Source organism: Nuphar pumila, chromosome 6 (genome assembly GCF_984573655.1).
Source record: "Nuphar pumila chromosome 6, dmNupPumi1.hap1.1, whole genome shotgun sequence".
Lineage (NCBI taxonomy): Eukaryota > Viridiplantae > Streptophyta > Magnoliopsida > Nymphaeales > Nymphaeaceae > Nuphar > Nuphar pumila.
Genome location: NC_143254.1, coordinates 114568286 through 114592025, shown reverse-complemented (window position 1 = coordinate 114592025; position 23740 = coordinate 114568286). Strand labels below are relative to the sequence as shown.

Genomic DNA, 23740 nt, shown 5'->3' with positions numbered 1-23740 from the left:
TTTGACCTATAGTTGCCTACTCTAACCCTAACATACGTTCCTAGGTGACCAACAAGCCCTTGATTTTGTCCATATCAGATCTAAACCAAAACTCTCTCTTGATTGGCTTCCGATGTTATTTTTAGCCTACCTGATTCCCCATTTTTGTAGGCCTTTCCCTAGAACATCCCCAAAACTTTACTACGGTTACCTTTACACCATTGTCCCATCATGTCCAATGATGGTTTGCACCTCAAAACCTCCCGAAACCTTCACCACAATTACTCTTAGACCATTGCCTCATCGTGTCCAATGGAGGTTTGCACCCCAAACAGGTCAAGTTCAGCCTCAGAGGGCTAAGAACCTCAAGTTTGATCCTCTCGCTTTCGCCGAGCTCAGACTACCGTACTCGCCTGTTGCTAGCTTGAGGCTCTCTTTTGGTTTAGACTCCATACTTATCCAACCGGACCTTGAGGAAGGCTTAACAACCTTAGTGTGAAATGTGATTGATAAAAGCAAGAGAGGTGCATGCTTGATTGTATCCCAGAAGCGAAGAGTAATTTACCCTTCTACACTTGAGCTTTTACCCGGAGGGGCAACCGTGGCTTTTAAGATAGTGTCATAATGCATACTTCCAAGCCAATTTAGTTCTTGTCATCACCATGGTTGCCATCCAGATCGTGCAGAATTTCCAACATCAAATACACCTAAATATTGCCATCTTATCATAAAAAGATATTAGCATCTATTATCGTCCATTTAATAAGAATTACACTTTGAATAGAGTGTTCCTAACATAAAAATATGATTTTTTTTCAATCATGGAACGTTCACTTAGATGTATTATTGACCATTAATTTTTCATCTCTGAAAAAACTTGCTTACACAATGCAATTGAACAATTTAAAACACGTACTCAGCTAAACAAACCATATAGACCATATCTGTAGCATTTGATTTAAAAAAAAAGAGGAAATGTAAAAAATAAAATTGTTTCTACTACAGTACACAATAGAGAGTAGGCAATATTAATCAACGAAGAAAACATAGTGAAATGAGCCGCTCCAAGGCTGAAAAAGCTAGAGTTCTAAAGGCAAAACTATCTTTTCTTTTATAGACACCAATCTAACAACATGCTTAGCTCTCTCCCTCTCCTTCCAAGTTCCAAAAAGGGCAATGTTGATTAGCTTGTACAAGTAACTAAAACTTGCTTCAACACCGCACCCAAACAGAAAGAATACAACAATGGTTATACATCCAAATGGAGTAGATCAATTAGTATCCCATTTTCAGCAGTTTCGTCACGTCCAAGCCTAAGGAAAAGACAATAAGGAATCACTGCAGTTAGTGAAAAAGGACCAAACACAAGCTTCTTTTCATTCTCACTAATGACAAGAAATTGCTTAGAGATCTCATAAAAAAGAAAAGAGTTGCTTTATAGAGAACCGTAAATCACAAGATATTATTATCTTTCCCCTAAAGCATCACCTGGTTTTCAATACAGATCACGATCAACTAATGTCATTTGAATAGAATACGTGAATTTATTGCATAATGCTTTTATCACACCTCTACTAAGCCAGTTATTCCATATATTTTCAATTGTTTTAAAGCAGTTTCCTGATGATACGCCCAAAGGATGTCAACCAAAAGCGGTTCAACAACCCAATCACCAATAATGTTCCTAGATACTATACTGAAAAAAACAGACTAACTGAAAACAAAATGAACAAAGCCATACTAGGAGATCCAGTCAAACATAGTATTGGAACTCGATGAAAACTAAGTCTTCAGTAACAAAACACCTCTCATGACCAATGTGTGTCTCACAGCATCCAGATGCATGGGTGATTCCAGTATTTTATGAATAGCCTCTTTCAGGTCTTGATGCAATCTAAGAAAGAGTAAGCATCTCTCTATGATATTTACATACAACCAAAAGCATTTCACTGCCAAGGGTAAGCAAACTAAGATTTAACCCTTGGCATATCCCATCAAAAGCTCACATTCTTTTCATTCATTGGAGATGGTGAAAGGAAGGCCAAATTATGATGAATATGCACCAATAGTTCTCTGAGTAACACTCACAAAAACTGGAGACGTGAAATTTGATCTTGTTTGATTGAGAAAGGTTAAATGTTCCATCTGGCCTCTTATTAGCATGGGAATTGGTAGGACACCCACGGTGGGGGGAGTGCAGGAAGAGGACACCTGCATGATGTCATGCGCAGCAGGGTGCAGGGCCGCAGGATCACAGCAGGCATGCAGGGTGTACCAGGAAAAAGGCTTGCCTCCCTACACAGCTGCAAGGCACGGAAATGCTGCATGGTATGCACGTGCGTGGCCTAGCGCATTGCACGCTCAAAGGAGTGCATGCTAAGAGTGAGGGGCTGCTGCGTCTGCAGGTGCACAATGCCACAGCAGTAGGAGAGAGAGAGAGAGAGAGAGAGAGAGAGAGAGAGAGAGAGAGAGAGAGAGAGAGAGAGGCCACCTCCCAACAAGCCAATTCTTTCATCGATTCTCACTAAACTCATTACCTACAATTTATACTCTTGGCCTCAACCTAACCCTAATGACTCAACCGGTTAACCCTACTCAAGGCCCAAAATGACCTTGTAGATGCCTTATGAACCGCATCTAACACCTCTACTTTCAATTCAAGCCATATGAGGAGAACTGTTCAGATGCATATATATATATATATATATATATATATATATATATATATATATATATAGATATATAGGAAAACTGAAATATGTAAACTAGTATGAACCAAGATTTTCAGTCTTTTTTTGCAAATCTAACCCTGCAGATGCATTCAGTGTGGTCCATTTGCTTGAAACCGACTATTGGATCATCGTAATCGGATCAAGAAATGTAATTGTGTAATAGGTTATGCCCATTAGAGGCATTTTCATCATTTAATAAAATGTGTAATAGGTAGTGCCCATTAGGGACACCTTTATTTTTTTATTTATATGTTCTAGCTGTTGGGGGCTAGCCCTCTTTGTTGGTTGTTCGCTCTATAAAAAGGGATTCTCTCCATTGTTAAATGTATGCTTCCCTTAAAGCATATTGTGTTAATAAAAACATTATTTTTTATAGTGCTGTGCTCTTTTGTGCTTGCCCATTAGTGGATATTCTGTGTATCTTTGATCTTTTGTATTTTTCATTAAGTGGCTTGTATATTGTCCCTTGGTGGACTAGTGCTTGTGCACATTTCTTTGGTTCTTGTATGCCCTTAGTAGTTTTATCCAGAGTTACCGGAAGCTTCTTAGATAGGTGGAAAGCTCGCTTCCCGGAAACTCGCTTCGGAAGCGTGATACTCCTCGCTTCCAAAACTTGATGAGAACCTCGATTCCCCCACGCTTGTCCTATGCTTTCCACACGCTTCATTTATTCTTATTATACGTTCTCTTACTCAACTTTTCATGCTTTTTATGTGTTTTCTCTGACTCTTCTCACTCACTTCCATGTGCTTTCGCTAAATTGAAACTTGGTAGTCATCCTTTTTAGATTTTGTTAAAAATTTAATTCTTACACTAAAAAATCATTAAATTTAATATTAGTCACTTTTATTTTAGTTTTTATTTGTGTTTTATTTTGATTCTCATTCAATTCTTATATATATATATATATATATATATATATATATATATATATATATATATATTATTCCTCGCTTCCCGCTTCCTATATATTTTAAAATACATCGCTTTTTGCTTCCGCTTCCCATATTGTTTCCTGCTTCCGCTTCCTAGTCTGGCAACCTTGGTTTTATCATTGTATTCATCTTTGTTTCATTACATGGTATCAGAGTCATAGGTTCTTGGGATCATGTGGTACTTCTCCAAAGATTGTGGTTGCGGTAAAGAAAGGAACCTTCAAGAATTAGCTTTTTTCTCCAAAAGATAACCGAAAGATGACCAAAAAGGAACCCATGACTGTGATCACCTTTAAACTTAATGATTCAAACTATTTTATGTGGGCCGCCGCTATGAAAAATCATCACAAAGGCAAGAAACTTTGGGGGTACGTGAGTGACACTACTTGTGAGTCACAACTCATACACACAAAGAAAGATGGAGATCAAATTAGAGCTCTTGATGACGAAGAAAGAGAGAAGGCTCTTAAAGAATATCATATAAAGGTGAAGGATCGGAAAGACAAGAACGCTCAAACCCTATCTTAGTTTCTAAATAGCATGGAACTAAATATAGTCGCCAACATTGTGATGTTTAAAAAGGCTTGTGATGCTTGGATCTTTCTTAAAAATATGTTTGTACAAAGAGACTTAGCACGACATACTTTCTCCAAGAGGATATCCAAACCACAAAACAAGGAGATAAGAGTGTAAGAGACTATTATGAGACTCTTTCTCCACAATGAGATGAGTTAGCCTCGCTTGAGCCCAAATGAGAAGGCTTGACTATCGAAATGAAGCAAAAATAATTGAAGAAAGAACAACTTTTTACATTCGTCTTTATGTTAAGACCCAAATTTGAACAAGTTAGGTCCTCAATATTGCATAGGACCATTGCAACCTCTCTTAATGAAGCACTTGCCGAAGTATACCAAACGAAAACCCGATTTGACATGTCAAAAGGGAGTGAGGAAGTCCTTGCTGTATCAAGACTTGGCAACCACATTAAAACATACAAGTGTCCTCACGTTGGAAGAAACAATAATGGTAGATGGAAAAGAGTGATATGTTATTTTTGTAATAAACCGGGACATAGCAAACCAGAATGTCCCAAGCTCAAGAAAAAGGCAACAACCAATGAAGAATCATTTAAAAAAGGGTGATCAAGCAAACAAGAAATGAGGAGATCTTAAGGATACCATCAATCAATTAACAGAGACACTTTAACAATTCCTTATGTCATTCTCAACTCATATTTTCGGAGCCATCGTGTCCACATCTTCTCCTCTTGGTATGTATTCTTGGATACTTGATTTTGGTGCCTCCTTTAACATGACCCCTTTGGAATCCCTTCTATCCAAATGCACAAAACCTTTGTAAAGTTCTTTTGTTTCTATTGCCGATGAAATCAATTTAAAAATCAAAAGCATTGAAACTTTCAAAAATATTTCAAAAGATTTTCAAGTTCTTAAAGTTAGAATTGTTCTTAAACTTAATCTAAACTTATTTTCCGTATCTCAAATTTTGGATTGTGGGTACGAGGTCTCCTTAACATCTAAAAATTGTTGGCCCCGGATCACCAATCAAGGAAAGTTGATTGGAGAATGCCATAGGAGGGGAGATCTCTACTACATGGGTTTTCTTCATATTCCCAAATAATCCTTTTGTAATTTTGTTAAGAAAAAATATATTGATTTATGACACCAAAGATTGGGTCACCCAAATGTATCTAAATTGTCTCTTTTTCTTTTTCTGAAAGATTCTTGTATTGTAAAAGAATTTATATGTAATGATTGTATTCTTGAGAAAATATTCATTTGGTTTTAGAATATTTGTCTCTCAAAAACCTTTTGAACTTGTGCATTTGGATTATGGGGACCGGTTCCGTCATATCGAAAGGACTTATTATGTTGTGTTTATTGATGATTATACTAGATATATTTAGATTTATTTCATTAGGCTAAAATCCGAAATGTTTTTATGTTTTAAAGAATTTCATAAGCTTGTGAAAAATCAATTCTAAACCAATATTGTTATTTTTTTTATCCGACTCAAGAGGAGAGTATTTATCCAATGATTTCAAAAATTATTTGAAAGAAAAATATATCAAGGATCTTGTAATCCATAAAAAAATGGTTTGGCTGAAAGAAAACATCGTTATATCATTGAAACCATAAGAACATTGCTTATCTCAAAGAATGTTCCAAAAAAAATTGGGTGAAGGTGCACTAACCACAATGTATCTTATAAACCGAATGCATTCATCTTCTTTGCAAAATATCTTACCAATTGAAAAACTCTACCAAACCACTCTCGATTTAAGTAGATTAAGAGTTTTTTTATGTAAATGTTTTGTACTTGTTCAAAAGAAAGATAAACTCTCTCCTAAAGCTATTGAACGTATGCTCCTTGGTTATGCGGAAAACCAAAAAAGGATATATGATGAATTAGAAAAAGATCATGATGGAATTATGCATATTGATTGTTCTAGTGACTTTTTAAATGGTGATGTGTTGAATAATGATATTCAAACTTATTTTAGAAGAACTGTTGAGAATCCTCCATGTGCACTTGATAGGTATTCTTAAAACCAATCATTTGAAGAACCTAGTGTTAGAAAATCCAATCGAATCTCTAGGCCTCCTGATAGATTTGTGTCCTATGAGTCTTTTTCACCAAGGTATAGAGTTTGTCTTATGTCTATTCACTCCTTTCATCTATGTTACATGTAATGAGATATGCGGAAACACAAATAGTGCTATAAGCACTTACAATGTCCACCAACAGACAAACAAAAGAGATAATATCCAAGTCCACAAAGGGACAACACAACACAAAATATAAATGCCTCTTTATTGAAAGAGAGGGAGCTCTCAAGAATAAAAATATACAAAGAGGTTCACCCCTATTTATACAAATAAAATTAGAGAAGGGGGAGGCCAAATGGCCTCAAAAGAAGAGCCACAAAGGGGGCTCCCATGGAGTCGTTGGGAGCCCCCAACGACTCAATGGTGGGCCCCCCTTAAGTGGGTAAAAAGGAAGAAAATAAAAAAGAAAATAAAAAAATAAATGCAAAAAATAAAAAGAGGAGAAAAACAAGTACTCCTATTGGGTACATGTGAAATAACTAAAATACCCCTATCAGGTATGATTGAATATATATATATATATATATATATATATATATTGATTACATGTATTTTAACACCCTCCCTCAGCTTTACGGGGATATAACCGAAAGCTTGCTGAGAAGGAACATAAAATGAGGAGCTGCAAGGGCTTTAGTGAAGAAGTCCACCAACTGGTACTCGGAAGTAACGTAAGGCAGTGCTATGGTTTCTCTTAGGTATTCATCACGAACGTAGTGGCAGTCCATCTCGATGTGTTTAGTACGCTCATGGAAGGTGTGATTGCTTGCGATATAGATTGACTTTTGTTGTCACAACACATCTTCGAAGGAGTAGAGATGACTATGCCCATATCACTGAGGAGACTTCTTAGCCACACAAGATCTATGGTTGTAGTGACCATAGCACGATATTCGGTTTCTGTTGAGGACAATGATACTTTGTGTTGCTTTTTGCATCTCCAAGAAATCATAGTCACCTAAGAAAACACAAAAATCAGTAGTTGAGACTCTATTATTGGGATTTCCTCCCAAATCAGCATCAGTATAAGCAATTAAATCAAGTGATGAAGAAGAAGAAAGAAAAATTCCCTTAGTTATGGTGTTTTTGATGTATTTGACAATCCTTAAGACTGCACTCATGTGCACAGTTGTAGGTGCATGTTGAAACTGACTGACTGAGTGGACTGCATGAGCTATGTCTGGCTGAGTGATGGATAAGTAGGTCAGAGACCCAACAAGTTGGCGGTAGGAAGTAGGATCCTCGAGGAGTGTTCCATCTTCCAACCTTAACTTTGCATTGATAACTTCAGGGGTTTCTGTCTTCTTATTATCGGAGATACCAGACTTGGAACAAATGTCAACAACAAGTTTCATCTGAGAGAGAATGTACCCTCGAGGAGAGTACGCTACTTCAATTCTTAAAAATTATCTTAAGAAACCAAGGTCAGACATGTCAAAATTTTCTTTTAAAACTTTCTTAATATCATTGATTCCTTGCTCATCACTTCCAGTGATGATCATATCATCAACATAAAGTAGTAGAATAACTACTGAAGACCCTGCACTTTTCACAAACAAAGCAGTGTCAGTATAGCATGAACGAAAATTCAAACTTATCATTACATTGTTAAATCTATCATGCTAAGCCTTTGGAGCTTGCTTTAAACCATATAATGTTTTTTTAAGTTTGAGAATCTTATTTTCACCAATACATACTCTTGGTGGAGGATCCATGTAAACTTCTTCATTTAATTCACCATTTAAGAATGCATTTTTAACATCTAATTGATAAATAGGCCATTTTTTAATTGACACAACCGCAATAAGAGTCCTAACACTAGTCATTCTAGCTACGGACGCGAAGGTTTCCTCATAGTCTATACCGTATTCTTGAGCGTATCCTTTTGCTACCAACCGGGCTTTATAGCGTTCTAATGATCCATCACTTTTAATTTTAATTTTGAAGACCCATCTACATCCAATAGATCTCTTTCCAGTGGGTAATGAAGTTATTTCCCAAGTTTTTTCCTTTTCAAGGGCACTAAGTTCTAAGTTCATGGCTTCAACCCATTGGGAAATGTTTTTGGCTTCATGATAATGTGAAGGTTCATGAAAAGAGTGTAACGCAATTAGACACGCTCTATACCTTGAGGTTAGAGACTCATAGGAAACAAACCTATTAGGAGGATTGGAGATTCGGCCAGATCTCCTTAAAGAGGTTTCTTCTATGTTGGAACCTTGAGAGTATTTTTCTAAGGCACTCATTGGAGCTTGTTGACCATGCCTAACATAGGTTTGGATGGTTCTATCACTTTCATTTTCAACATTGTTAAGAGGAATATCCTCTAGATCATTCAACAAATCATTAGAGATTTCCTCTTCTTGAGGAATCCCATCTTCTCGAGAGAGAATATCAAATAAGAAAGCATATTCGCTTTCGTCAATATCTTTAGTTTTCTCAAAACCATTTTCATTTTCTAAAAAGGTTACATCTTTGGATACAGAGTTTGTTATTTTTAAGGTCAAAACATTTAAAACCCTTTTGATTTTCTCCATTTCCTAAGAAAATACATTCAATAGCTTTAGGAGATAATTTATCTCTTTTATATGTAAGGACAAAACATTTACACCCAAAAATTTTTAATCTATTGAAATCGGGTGTTCTTTCAAATAGTTTTTCATATAGAGATGTATTTTGTAAGGATGAAGATATCATTTTATTTATCAAGTAAGTTGAAGTTAAAGCGGCTTTGGCCCAAAAACTTTTTGGAATTTCTTTGGAAATAAGAAGTGTCCTACTGGTTTCCAAAATGTGTCTATGTTTTCTTTCGGCTAGACTAATTTGTTGAGGAGTCCTAGGGCATGATCTTTGATGACAAATTCCATTTGTTTTCAAATAATTTTGAAATTCATTTGATAGATACTCTCCACCCGAATCGGATCTAAGAGTAGAGATATTACTTGAAAATTGATTTTTGACTATTATATGAAATTTCTTGAAGAAGTCAAAGACTTCGGATTTTAAATTGAGAAAATAGATCTACACATATCTAGTGTAATCATCAATGAAAGTAACATAATAGGAGTATCCTCCTTTCGATATGACCGGAGAAGGGCCCCAAACGTCTGAATGGACTAACTCAAAAGGTCTTTTGGACACAAAAGTTTGATTTGGAAAATGAGTGGATTTCATTTTTTCAAAAATACAATTCTTGCAAACAAAATGTTTCTCATTACAATTTTTTTTTCCAAAAAGAAAGGAGTACATTTTTGAGAAACTTGGATGTCCAAGTCTCTAATGCCAAGTTTCAATATTTTTATCTTGGACATGATTACAAAAAAAGTTAGTGGGAAGTTTCAAATTGCTCATATAATAGAGATCTCCCCTCCTATGGCTTTGCCCAATCCGCTTCTCAGACCGGAGATCCTGCATAGAGCAATCCTTAGTTGATAAGGAGATTTCACATCCATGATCACATATTTGAGAAACAGAAAGAAGATTTAAATTAAGTTGAGGTACCACTCTTATGTTTGACACAAAGAAATCTTTGGAAAAATTTAAAGTTCCAAAACTTTTTACTTGTAAAGATGTACCATCGGTGGTTGAAACATAAGAGTTTTTAGAGTTATTACATAAATCGGAAAGCCCATTTTCAAGAGGGGTCATATGAAAGGAAGCTCCAGAATCAAGAATCCAAGAAGACATACCTGGAGGAGAAGAAGAAGCTATGGCGACACCCGAGGTTGATGGCGATTTGAGTAGAATTTGAAGTGCTTCCGATAGTTGAGCAAGAGAGGACTCCTTCCCTTTGATAGTTTCCTCCTTTTGAGTAATTTCTTCAACGGAGGCAACCTTATTCTTTGGTGCTTCATTTAGCTTAGGGCAATTAGGTCTTATATGACCCGATTCTTGGCAATGATGGCAAATGGCTTTTCTATAGTTGCTAGTATAGTTATTTTGCCTCCCAAAGTGTGGAGGCTTATATGCTTTCACATGATTGCCGGGTTTAGACACGGCCAAAACTTCATCTCCTCCTTTAATCATGCCAAGACGAGTTTCTTCTTGGCATATTTCGGCTATGGCATCTTCCAAAGGAAGAGGCTTAGATTTATGAAGAATGGAAGATCTAACTTGTTCATATTCGGGCCTAAGCCCATGTAGAAATAGGAAAAAGTGTTATTTTTCCATTTATTCTCTTCTTAGTTCCACATTTACACTAGAAACCCACTTTGGTTCTAGTAAAGATAACTCATCCCATAAGGGTCCAAGAGTGCTAAAGTAATCTCTTACACTCATTTCCCCTTGCTTAATAGTCCGAATTTTTTCTTGGAGAAAGAATTGACGAGCAAGGTCTTTTTTAGTATACATACCTTTCATAAAGAACCAAGCTTCATTAGCCATCCGAAATTTAGCAATGTTGGCACAAATTTTGAGCTCCACATTGTTCATGAACCAAGCAAGAATCTTTGCATTCTTGCTTTCCCAATCTTCCACTTTAGATTGGTGATCTTCAATGGCCTTCATGCGGGCATTTCCTTCAAGAGCTTTTTCTTGATCACCATCCATCTTGGTGAGTTGGAGTTGCGGTTCCGGAATGGTGCCCATAACGTATCCCCAAAGCTTTTTACCCTTGAGGTTGTTCTCCATGGCAGCGGCCCACATCATGTAGTTGGAACCATTAAGTTTGAAAGAGAGATCAATCTTTTGTTCTCCTTTCATTTTAACCTCTCTCAAGAAGATAAACCAAGAAAGAGAGATACAAAATAAAAAATATAACTAGTCAACTAGTTATATAAAAAACCAAGAGCATACACAAGGCTTGGATACCATGTAATGAGATATGCGAAAATACAAATAGTGCTATAAGCATTTACAATGTCCACCAACGGACAAACAAAAGAGATAATAGCCAAGTCATACAAATAAAATGAGAGAAGTGGGAGGCCAAATGGCCTCAAAAGAAGAGGCACAAAGGGGGCTCCCATGGAGTCGTTGGGAGCCCCCAACGATCACAAATGTGACCATTGGGGGGCCCAACGACTCAATGGTGGGGCCCCCTTAAGTGGGTAAAAAGGAAGAAAATAAAAAATAAAATAAAAAAATAAATGCAAAAAATAAAAAGAGGAGAAAAACAAGTACCCCTATTGGGTACATGTGAAATGACTAAAATACCCCTACTGAGTATGTATTTTAACACCTGGATGCGGGTATGGGTACGGAGGGTACGACACGACAATTCTAAAAAATATGAGTACGAGGACACGACTATATATATATATATATAAAATAATAATAAATTCAAAATAAATTAATATATATGTATATCTAAAATGTATATTGTATAAAGTTATAAACTGAAAATATAAATATACATTATAAATTAAATACAAACTTGTATGCACGAAGGGTAAAATGGCGTGTTCGGGTGTCGACGTGTGTCGACATGGGGATACACGTGTCAACACGAGTACGGAGGGCAAAATGGAGTGTCTGTGTACCATAGCATTTCATGAACCTTCAACCTACAATAATGCCAAAGTTATTCCCGAATGGGTAGATGCCATGAACCTAGAGTTGGGAGCCTTGGAAAAAGCAAAAACTTGAGAAATTCAATCTTTACCTGTAGGGGAAAAGATTATAAAATGTAGGTGGGTTTATAAGGTTAAAACTAAGGGATGGATCATTAGAAAAATATAAGACTAGGTTAGTAGCATAAGGTTGTTAATATATATATATATATATATATATATATATATATATATATATATATAAACTACCCGATAGCGGTATTTTGATCATTTTACATAGTTGTTTCTAGAAACAATTATTTTAATAGGTAGTTTATTTTTTTATTTTCATTATTTAATATGCATTGGGGGTCTCACATTATAGTCGTTGGAACCCCACAACGGTCATATTTTATTTTCATTATTTAATATGCATTGGGGGTCCCACATTATAGTCGTTGGGACCCCTCAACGGTCATAAATATGACTATTGGGGGCTCCCAACGACAACATGTGGGAGCCCCCAATGGCTCCCTTTTTCTCCACTCTCTTTGTGTATAAATAGGGGTGTTCTCCCCTTGTATTCTCAAGCTTGTGAGCTCTCATTCAATAAAGCTCTTTACTTTTTTATGTGTGTAGCCTTTTAAAGGCTTTTTGTATTGTCCCTTAGTGGACTTCTTTACTATCTCTCTCGTGTGCCTTTGTGCTTGTCCATTATTGGATATTGTGAATGCATTATCATTCTTGTATTACATTTTTGCATACTTCATTACATGGTATCAAAGCCATACGGTTCTTTGAGTTGAAGTCGTGACAACGCTCTTTGTCTTCTCTTTTGTCCGTACGATGAAATCCAAGATTGATCTCTCATTCAAGCTTAATGGCAAGAATTATATGATGTGGGTGTCCACAATGCAGAATAATCTCAAAGGAAAAAAACTTTGGGGTTATGTAATGGGTTTTATTCCCGAACCTCAACTAGAGCTCACCAACATAGAAGGAGGTCAAGAGAAAGCTCTTGAAGAAGATGCTCGCCTCAAGGCCATTGAAGAACATCAAAAAATTGTGGAAGATTGAGAATGAAATCATGCAAAAATCCTTGCATGATTTATGAACAATGTAGAACTCAAAGTATGTGCTAACATTGCCAAATTTTATAAAACCAATGAAGCTTGGTTCTTTATAAAGGGTATATATACCCAAAAAGATCTTGCAAGAGCATATTTTTTGCAAGAACAAGTGAGAACCACCAAACAAGGTGATTTAAGCATTCAAGATTACTATAGTGCTTTAAATTCTCTATGGGATGAATTAGCACTCTTAGAGCCTAAGTGGGTTGTCATTGAGGATGTGGAACTTAGGCAAAAGCAAATGGAACAAGAAAGGTTTTTTCAATTTCTATTTGAGCTTCGTCCCGAGTTTGAACAAGTTAGATCCTCTTTTCTACATAAATCTACTCTTCCGCCTTTAGAATATTCCATTGCCGAAATTATTCAAAAAGAAGTTCGGCTTGACATGAGTAAGAGTGTTGATGAGGTCTTAGCTGTATCTAAACCTTGCAACAATGTTAAAACATATAAGCCTCCATATTTTGGGAGGCAAGATAACTATACCAACAATAACAACTATGGTGGAGGTAAAAAGATGATTGTTTGTCATCATTGTAATGAGCCGAGTCACATTAAACCCGCTTGCCCAAAATTGAATGGAACTTTCAAGTATAAGGTTGCTTCAGTTGAAGAATCAACTACCAAAAAGGAAGATGAAGGCAAAAGTGGAGATCTTAAAGATCCACTTGGACAAATTCCCATGGCTCTTCAAGAAATCCTCAAAGCTACCTCCTCTACATCGAGTGTCTCCATTGCCTCTACATCACCACCCGGTACGTATTCTTGGATTTTAGATTTGGGAACATCCTTTCATATGACTTCCCACAAAAATGTTTTAACCGATGTATGCACCAATTCAAAAATATTTTGTGTCTCTACAGCTGATGGAACCTTTTTAAAAATAAAGATATAGGAACACTAGATCCCAAAAATTCTCAAAGGTTTTTTATCCTAAAAAGTTAGAGTTGTTCCAAAACTAAACTTAAATATTTTTTCAGTTTCTCAAATTGCCGACCATGGATGTGAAATATCTTTCTCATCTAATGGGTGCTTTATGCAGGATCTCTAGTCCAGGAAGCGGATTGGGAAAGGCCATAAGAAATGAGACCTTTACTTTATGGATTATTTGACTCTTCCTTCCAACTCATTTTGTACATAAGTCCAAGACAAGAGCATTGAAAATTAGCATAAAAGACTTGGACATTCAAGCTACTAAAAAATGTATATTTTTCTTTTTGGGAACAAATTTTGTAAAGAAAAAAATATGAATTGCAAATATTGTATTCTTGGGAAAATGAAATCTATTCAATTTCCAACTAGAACCTTTATTTCAACAAGACCTTTTGAATTGGTGCACTCGGATGTATGGGGTCCATCTCCGGTTTTGTCTATGGGTGGTTATTCATATTATGTAACATTCATTAATGACTTTACTAGGTATATATGGATCTATTTTCTTAATTTTAATTCAAAAGTTTTCTCCTTTTTCAATTTTGCATAAAAGTTAAAAATTAATTTTAAAGCAATATATCTATTCTTAGATCCGATTCGGGTGAAAAATATCTATCTAATGATTTTCAAAATTACCTAAAGATAAATGAAATTTTTTATCAAAGATCGTGTCCTAGAACACCTCAACAAAATGAGTTAACGGAAAGAAAACATAGGCATATTGTAGAAGTCACTAGAACATTGCTTATTTCTAAAAATATCCCCAAAATTTTTTAGGCCGAAGCTGTTTTAACCTTCACTTATTTAATAAATCGTATGCCATCATCCACTTTGAAAAATATCTCTCCTTATGAAAAAATTCTCAACATGGCACCCGACTTCAATCACTTACGCGTTTTCAGTTGCAAATGCCTTATACTTTTACACAAAAGAGATAAGTTGTCTCCAAAAGCAATTAAGTGTGTTTTTCTTGGATACGGTGAAAATAAAAAAGGATATATATGCTTTGATTTCAAAAATAACAAACTTTATATTTCTAAAGATATGACATTCTTAGAAGATGAAAATGGTATTGAAAATCTTGATAAGAAAGATGAAATTGACTACATGTTCTTTCTCCAATGAAAGATATGCAGTCTAGTGATGATTTATTGAATCATTTTGAAATCATAGATGACACACATCATGAAAACTTTAATATTAAAACATCACCAAGTAGTGATGACATCATTGATAATTCTAAAAATCTTCAAGTTTATACTTGGCGTGAGCAAAATAAAACTATTAGTGCCTTAGAAAAATTTTCTCAAAACAATGAGTCTCTAGAAGAAACCTCTCTTAGACGATCTATTAGAGAATCCATTCCACCAAATAGGTTTGTGTCCTATGAAACACTAACACCTAATTATAGGGCTTGCTTAATAACTTTACACTCTCATCATGAGCCCGCACATTATAATCAAGCCAAAAATATACCACATTGGATTGAAGTCATGAATATAGAACTAGATGATCTTAAGAAAGATAACACTTGGAAAATAGTTAAACTTCCTCTCAACAAGAAACCTATTGGATGCCGGTAGTTTTTTAAAGTTAAAACTAAAAGTAATGAAACTTTAGAACGATATAAAGCAAGATTAGTAGCTAAAGGATACTCACAAGAACATGGTATTGAATATGAGGAAACCTTTGCACTCGTAGCTAGAATGACTAGTGTTAGGACCCTAATAGTTGTGACATCAACTAAAAAATGACCTATATATCAATTGAATGTTAAAAATGTTTTCCTTAATGAAAACCTAAATGAAGAAATCTATATGGATCCTCTGCCGGGATTTAATATTGAACAAGGAAAAACTCTTAAACTTTTAAAAGCATTGTATGGTCTTAAGCAGGCTCCTAAGGCTTGATATGATAGATTTAATGCTATGTCACATGGGTGCGGGTGCGGGTGCGGGTGCGGGGGCGTGACACTTTAAAAAAACTTGGGTGCAGGGGTGCGGCAAAAATATAAAAAATTATATATATAAAGTTCAAAAGTTGGACATAAATGACCTTAGGTGCGTTGACCACACCCAGGGTCATGTTATACTGACACTGCTCTCTTTGTGAAAACTGCAGGAACTAGTATTGTTATTCTTCTACTCTATGTAGATGATATGATTATATCAAGGAATGATCAAATTCATGTTCATAACGTTTACAAATATGTTAAAAGATAATTTTGATATGTCTGACTTAGGATTCTTAAGATATTTTTTAAGAATTGAAGTTGCATACTCTCCACGCAGATATATATTTTCTCAAATGAAACTTGCTGCAAATATATGTACTAAATCTGAAATTTCAGATGATAAGAAGGTAGAAACTCCTGAAGTAATCAATGCTAAATTAAGATTGGAGGATGAAACTCTTCTAGAAGATCTCACACCCTACAGACAACTCATTGGCTCTCTCACCTATCTAACCATTACCAGACCAGATATTGCTCATATTGTTCACTCTGCTAACCAGTTTCAGTATGCTCCTACAACTGTCCACATGAGTGTTGTGCTAAGAATTGTGCATGTCGGATAGTACCACTATGATGAAAAGGATATCAGTTTTTCAGAAAGAAACCCCAAGATTTATTTAGAAAATTCAATGTTCCATGCTTTAGACCGAAGAATATCCGAGTCATTTCGGATACCAAAGAGAAGGACCGGACGTACATACCACCTAGGGCTACGTACTCGAAGCCTTTCCGTTACGCAGGTTTGAGGGAAAAAACTCAGTTGCGAAACGCAAACACCAAATACTTGATTTGCTTTTCGAGACAACGAATAATACAAGCTTGAAATCTTGCATGCGGAGACTTGGTAAGGATGTACAAATATGTGTCTTTAAATACATGCACGCGTAATCTAAAGTAGGCATTAGTATGCAAAATTGCATACCTTATAAAGTTATATATATGTATATGAAATATATATAGTAAAGCATAAGCCTATGCACATTACAACGCGATGACAAAGTAAATGACATAAAGCAAGGCCCGATGTGCGAAACTACAATCGAGCTAAATAAATTGCGTAAGCGATGCATGATGTACGAAATCATATATCGGCTAAATAAATTACATAAGCGATGCACGACGTACGAAACCGTACATCGACTAAATAAATTGCGTAAGCGATGCACGATGTACGAAACCGTACATTGGCTAAATAAATTGCGTAAGCAATGCATGATGTACGAAATCGTACATCAACTAAATAAATTGCGTAAGCAGGAACCTGTACACATTACAGCATGACGTCAAAGTCAATGACATAATTTAAATGGACAACAATACGCAAAACCGCGTCCTTGAGTTAGAAGCATATATATACGTATAAGTTAGAAGTATTTTGTCTTTTGTCCTCGTATGCAACTTTTCTCTACCTCGGAGATGGTCTGACTCACTAACGATTCCGAGCATAGGTTCTTAAAGGCTCGTGCTTTGCTAAACGCGTCTCGTCCATTATGCCAAAGTGGTACGCTGCAATTGATTGCATTGTATTAAGTTCTTAGATTTTGACGAAAGCGGCAACGATTGCGTCGTAGCGGTCGAACTTGAACCCAGTTCGAAACTTCAAGCAGACCAGATCTAGTCGGGTTTGGAGGAACTGAGTCAACACTCGGTGCACCCAAGCTGGCTCGGGTGAGCGAGACTGAATCAGGCTAACCCGGTATGGCCTGACTCGAGACAGCAGCAACAGTAGCTACTGTTGCTCGGATACGACAATGGGGCGGGGGATGGGCTCGGTGGTCAGGCCAAGCCCGACCTGGTTCCAACCTTGTGACAGGAGCAAGCTTGCTCGGTCCTTCAGCAAGAGGGGGCTGACAGAAGGGGCGACAGGGGAGTGGCCTCAACCACCCCCTCTCGACTGTCCCTACCATAGCAGCAACAACAACCTATGGCTGCTGCTGGAATCCAAAAGGAGGAGGAAAAGAAGAGGGGAGGGTGTTGGGCGCCCTCCCTCCTGGCGAGCCAAAGCCACCATCGCAAGTGGCTCTAGTCTGTCAACAACAACCAGGGTAGAAAAAGAGGGAGGAGACATAGATAGTGAGAGAGTAGGGGGTCGTACCTACTCCGACAAGGGAGAAACAGGGTGTCGAGATTGGGTGCATCAGCGAGAGGAAGACAACAGGGAGGGAGGTGGGTGGCGGCTTCAGCCGCCCCACCGGGTTGGCACCCAAAGGCCACAACAACATCCAGCAGTTGTTGTTGTCCTCTGAGAAAACAGAGGAAGAAGGAGAAGAGGGGAACGAGCGAGAGATCGAGAAAGAGTGGGACTTACCAGTGAGAGGAGCTCCGGCGAGGTCCCGGTGTGAGGGGGCATCGGTCCTGGCAATCCCGGTGAGGGAGAGAGACGAGGGAGTCGGGTCCGGGGGAGAGAGGATGACAGAGGGGGGAAAAGAGAGTTGGGGGGAAATGGAGTCGACGTGAAAGAGAGGGAGATGAGAGGGTCGGGTTTAAAAAGAAACCCCCCTTGGAGTGGTTTAAAAAGACCATGGAAGGAGGGGGGCCCGTGATCCAAACAAGTTTTTTTTTTTGAGAAAAAACTCGAGTCTTACATTGAAAGATATAATTTTTTAAAATAAGAAGTAAAACAAAGGTATTCAAGAATCGCAATTCCCAGGAATTGTGCTTCCTATTTTGACACCCTACTTCCCCTTGCTTTTCGGAAGCAACATGCCCTGAACTTCGAACACATAATTCTCACTTATACCAGATACTTTTGGTAACCCTAATTAGTCTAAAAGCATATGCCCAAAAATAACAGGATGAAATTTTCATGTTCTGTAGAAAAATGTGTACAGATACAATATATGAGCAACTAGAAATGCAAAGGCCAATAACAGCTTCATCATCTTCATTTAAGGTTAAATCGGAAATATAAAGACATAGAACAGTGATGAACTATAATTTAGGATATACAATCAAGCATTAAAAAAAAGAAGGTTATCTACATTTACTAAAGAAGGCCAGAATATATAACGCATCTATCAGAAAAGCATAAAATGCATAATCCTTCTTGTGCATATATAATATTACCTTGAACCATTGTGAATTATGCCTTAAACTCATGAACATGCATCCATTTTGTTGATGACCATTTGTTTCCTTTAATCACAGGGCAACCCGCTGTCATGAACAATTAGGTTGTGAAGTTAACGTTATTGAGCAAAAAAAGTCACATAAATGAGAAAATGTAAAGCTAAAAATTAAACAGCAAAATATCATAATCAACTAATGAAATTCCTCCAATCACTTGATGAATTAAAATCTTCACAGCTTATTAAAATTATAAAATTTTCATCAAGGAATTGTAAAATTCTTCAAAGAATGGTAAAAATGAAAAAGGATCAAAGGAGAATTTCTATAGAAGCACACTAAGATGTGAAACCAACAGACCATGTAAACTCATCGGATCAAGTGTAGCATCAGGCCTCATGCTCCAGAAAAGCAATGCATCACCCATTTTTGGTCTAACTGCAAGTCCAGTTTTGCCACATTCTGACAACTCATTCCAGTATGGAACAGAACTGCTATTAACTTTGACTGATGGAAACACTGTCTCACCACCTTCTTCAACATCTGTTCTGTAATAGGAAAAATGAAATCAGTGCAGTTTTTGATATGATTACAAGAAGTCCAATAAAATTGACATCTTTAAAAGAATGAATATCGATGGTGGGTATCATACAGGTACAAAAGAACAGTCGCTATCCTTTGACCTCCATTTTTTGTGTTGAATTCATCAAGGAAGTAGTCAAAGTGAGGCTCATATTTTTGTCCAACCTCATAGTGAAGAACTTGAAGCCCCTCTCCATGTTCTAAGAATGATGTTTTCCTTTTAATAAGTGAAGAGAGAAATAGGCAAAATAAAAGAAAACAAACTAAAGAATCAAATCTAATAACAATAAAGTAATTCTGATACAAGAAACCAAGTCAACAGAACTGTAATGGATGTTCATAAAGGAAAGATGGTTCTACTTTTGTCTTTCTATACCATTTAGCTTTTTCCTTTCTGTAAGACAACTGCCTACCGATAAATGGTCGTCAAAATCATTTAGAACACCAAATATTTTCCCAAAGATTTCAATGAAACCATTGTACTGAACCTTTACAAAACTGCTAATGAATGATAGTTAAGTGTTAGTTTGTTTTTTGACTTGTTATGAGTTCCCTACACCTTCCTCACAATAGTTTGTTTTTTGACTTGTTATGAGTTCCATATACCTTCCTCACAACCCTGAACCAGATTCACATTGCCTATGTACAAATCAGGTATTTCACTTCCAAAAAGAAAAAAAGAGGAAGATGTAAAAATGAGGTATGAGCCCAAGTCCCCAACATATTCCTTAACACCCTTAAGACGCCTTGATCCAAGGATTCATCTGATTGCCTTTGTATTAATGAACCAGACTTTTAGCTCTCTTCATAACATTTTCCTCCTGTAAAACTGTGTATAGTCGACTTTATTCATAATGTCATAGCACTATAAAGAATTTAAGTGCTTAACATGCAATTGAAGGGTTTCCCTTCTTTAGGATCCTATAAATTACTTTTCTTGGATCATAATGAGCATTATTAGGATATCATCACTTATGTATCATTATATTTCCCATTTTAAGCATGACATCAAGTTGACTGCAGTTGAGAAATTTCCAAGCTGGGGACATTTATGGAAATCAGATTGCCATTAGGATCAACTTTCTTGAGAGATATTTTTTCTATGTTAACCATTCCATGGTTAAACTTTATGGTCTGAATCTGAATTCTACTTGGAAATTGAATGTGACTACTGAAATTTAAACTGCACAATTCAACAGCACATTATTGAACATGTGAAGCATTTGTCTTTCTTGCATAAATAGTGAAAAGCAGTTTTGGAAAACATTGTCAAAGATTCTGGCAGTCATAAATGCATGAAAGCATAAACACACACACAAGGATTGGATTTTCTAAGCTTGCTGACATTCTGATTCAGCATGGAGATTACTAGATATTCCTATCATGCTAATAGAGTGCTTGTATTCCCTTTCTATTTAAACCATTAATGATTGTTAAAATACTGTATACATACCTGACTGATATACGTATATCATTCAGGGGTATTTTGGTCATTTTAGAACATGTATTTTAAAACAAGCAAACAACAAGAAGGAAACTGAATATTGACCAACAACAAAAATGCATAGTTGTGTGCAATATCTGGAAAAGCCATACACATGTATCGAATTGCACCTAAAAGCTTTTTAAGTAGGGAATCATATCTGACATCGGAAAGAGAAATACACCATTGATTAAAGGGAAAAAAAGGCAACAGCATCAAAATCTATAGAGAAGATACCTATGGGGATGAAGGTGAAATCTGCAATTCTTTGCTCAATAGTCCTAATAATCTTATCTTGCCCCCTCTTCAGAAACATGCCAGAGCTTGTCCGTACTCTTAATGGAAAAAAACATAGAAACCAACAACAAAATGCCTCATGATATAATGCACATAGAGTTTCGAGCAAAACTAGAAGAAATAAACTGTGCAACTTGGAACCTGCTGTCTTTACTTTTTCCGGTTGTGCTGTCCACAACCGTTGATTTTGTCATGCGTGTCTTGGCAAGACTCATTAAGTACTCACACTCGTCCTTTGTCTGTCAAACAAAAGTACAAAAATCACAATGAGCGGACATTCATCAAATTAACTGCCAACTAATTGTCCTAACCGTCTAAACTTTGTATCTTCACTACAAAGTACACAACCACTGGAAGATCTAATAAAGATCATAGACTTATTCAAAACTAAGGGTTCTGTTACTGCACGCAAACTATACAAGATTGGAGATAAAGCTTAGTTTACGAACACATCGACCTGTTACGTATTTGAAGTAGTTGATCATATGCACGGTAGTTGATATGTGCAGTTCCATCTCTGGTTTTGGTTTCAGTATCGTCTGGAAAAACCAACCTAACCATGGGTTTTACCACATCATCTTCAAAAGCACATAAGATTCCAAGGAATGGGGACCATGGTGGGAAGTTGGTAGAGTCAAAAATAAAAAATTCGCGAATCCAATTAAAACTTGCCTGTCTAAAAACCAAATTAAGAAGACAAAAAAGACATTTTGAGAAAATTTTCGCCAACGAGCTAAGATCATTCGATTGATTAGTGCATTGACCATAAGAATAATATACCGAAGACACGGATCACACAAGCAGACGAGAAAAAGGGTCTATCCATGAAAACCATCCAAAATGAGTAAAGAAGCAACGGCATTTCACTGAAATTCAAATTGAGAAAAAAATCCACAGGGTGGATGGAGAGCAGATCAGGTGATCAGTCAAATCGCTTTAAGAAAGTGATTTGACATCTTCACCGTCCATTGCTTCGTTTGTTGACGGTGAGGATGCCAAATCACTTTTCTAAAAGTGATTTGGAAGATCACTTGATCTGCTCTCGGATGGCCGTCGTTGTTCGTGTAATTGTTGTTACTATTCTTACACTTATCATCGTTTTCGTCATTATTATTGTTGTTGGCTGTTGTTGTTATGATGGTGATGGTGGTGGGTACCAAGAAATTGTGATAGATGAAGGCTCTGGGCTCCCATGATAACACCTCTGTCCATTGTTTCCGTTCATTCCCAGGCTCGTTCTCTCTGAGAAACAAGAAATAAAGACCACCATATAAATACACACACACACACACACACACACACACACAGAGAGATCATACTGGCGATTGTGGAGGTCGGTTTGGAACTTGAGGGAGGAGAGGTCGGAGAGGTCCTGGGAGCTCCTCTTGGCGGCGGCGTCGATGGGGAGGGAGAGCAGCCCCAGGGCGAGTAAGGCGAGCAGCAGCACAGTGAAGAGCAAAAGGAACGCCAGCAGCATCAAGCTCGAATCCCACCTCCGAAATGACGACGACGCCGTTTTGGAGGAAGAATGATGCTTCCCTCTTCTCGCCATGGACGCTGCTTCCTTCTTCATCTTCTTTCTTCTTTGTACCAACTCTGAGAGACACGGAACTAATTATGCTAATGGGGAAAACTTTTAAACGCGAATTAAGATTCTTATGTAATTTGGGAGTTGGATTCCAATTGGACTGGAAATTTTTTAACCCGAATCAGCTTAGATAATCTGAGTTTAATCATCGCGTTTGACTTTGCAACTCATACCAATCCACTCTTATAATAAAAATAAAAAAAAGAATCCACACCGAATCAAATTCACCAATTAAGAAGCTTATAGAATATGCCTAAGCAACTAAAATAACTCTTAAGAGCAATTTAAAAGTGGACTGAATCAATGTCAACTTTGCATACAACAACAACACCAACTACGCCTTCATCCCAAAATAATTAGGGTCGGCGATATGAACCAAAAAAGAAAATCTGGGTCTTCCGCATCAATCCTTCTCCTTCAATCATTTCTATCCAATGTCATGTCCTTGGTGAGGTTCAAAGCATTCATATCCTTTCCTACCTACCCCGATCTCTTTTAACTAATATATTTTCTCATTTCTCCATCCTTCTAACTAGAGCATCATTAGGTCTTCATTTGAAAAAAAAAAAATCAAATTGTTAGCATACATAATTGAAAAGATAAGCCATAATACACATCTAAGTCAATCTAACAACTTGGTGTACTGTTAAGGGCATAAGCTATATCACACGGACACGTCATGTTGGACAAGTCATGTTAAAAACTTTATAAACATAACTGCTTCCATCCACCATATCCATGTGACATAACTCATAAGTACCAAGAAAAAGTTAAACGAAACTTTTAGAAAACTTCTTAGACGCAGCAGTGACACGAGAAAATCTTTCCACCTTTTTATTTTGAGTAATTCACAAAAAACTGCCTATCTAGTTCTTAACTCAAGCTCTG

The 23740-nt window shown here is 36.7% G+C and overlaps 1 protein-coding gene across 1 annotated transcript; it reads right to left on the bottom strand.

The window, feature by feature from the left end:
* Nucleotides 1-977: 977 nt before the first annotated feature.
* Nucleotides 978-22865, bottom strand: LOC149835792 (putative prolyl 4-hydroxylase 3). The gene is made up of 8 exons (XM_090010672.1): nt 22584-22865; nt 22422-22506; nt 21406-21503; nt 21205-21302; nt 19555-19684; nt 19263-19450; nt 18903-18992; nt 978-1292 (listed from the first exon to the last, which is right to left on the bottom strand). The coding sequence occupies exons 1-7, from the start codon at nt 22835-22837 to the stop codon at nt 18919-18921; spliced, it is 927 nt and encodes a 308-aa protein (XP_089866798.1). The 5' UTR covers nt 22838-22865; the 3' UTR covers nt 978-1292; nt 18903-18918.
* Between the last annotated feature and the right edge of the window lie 875 nt (nt 22866-23740).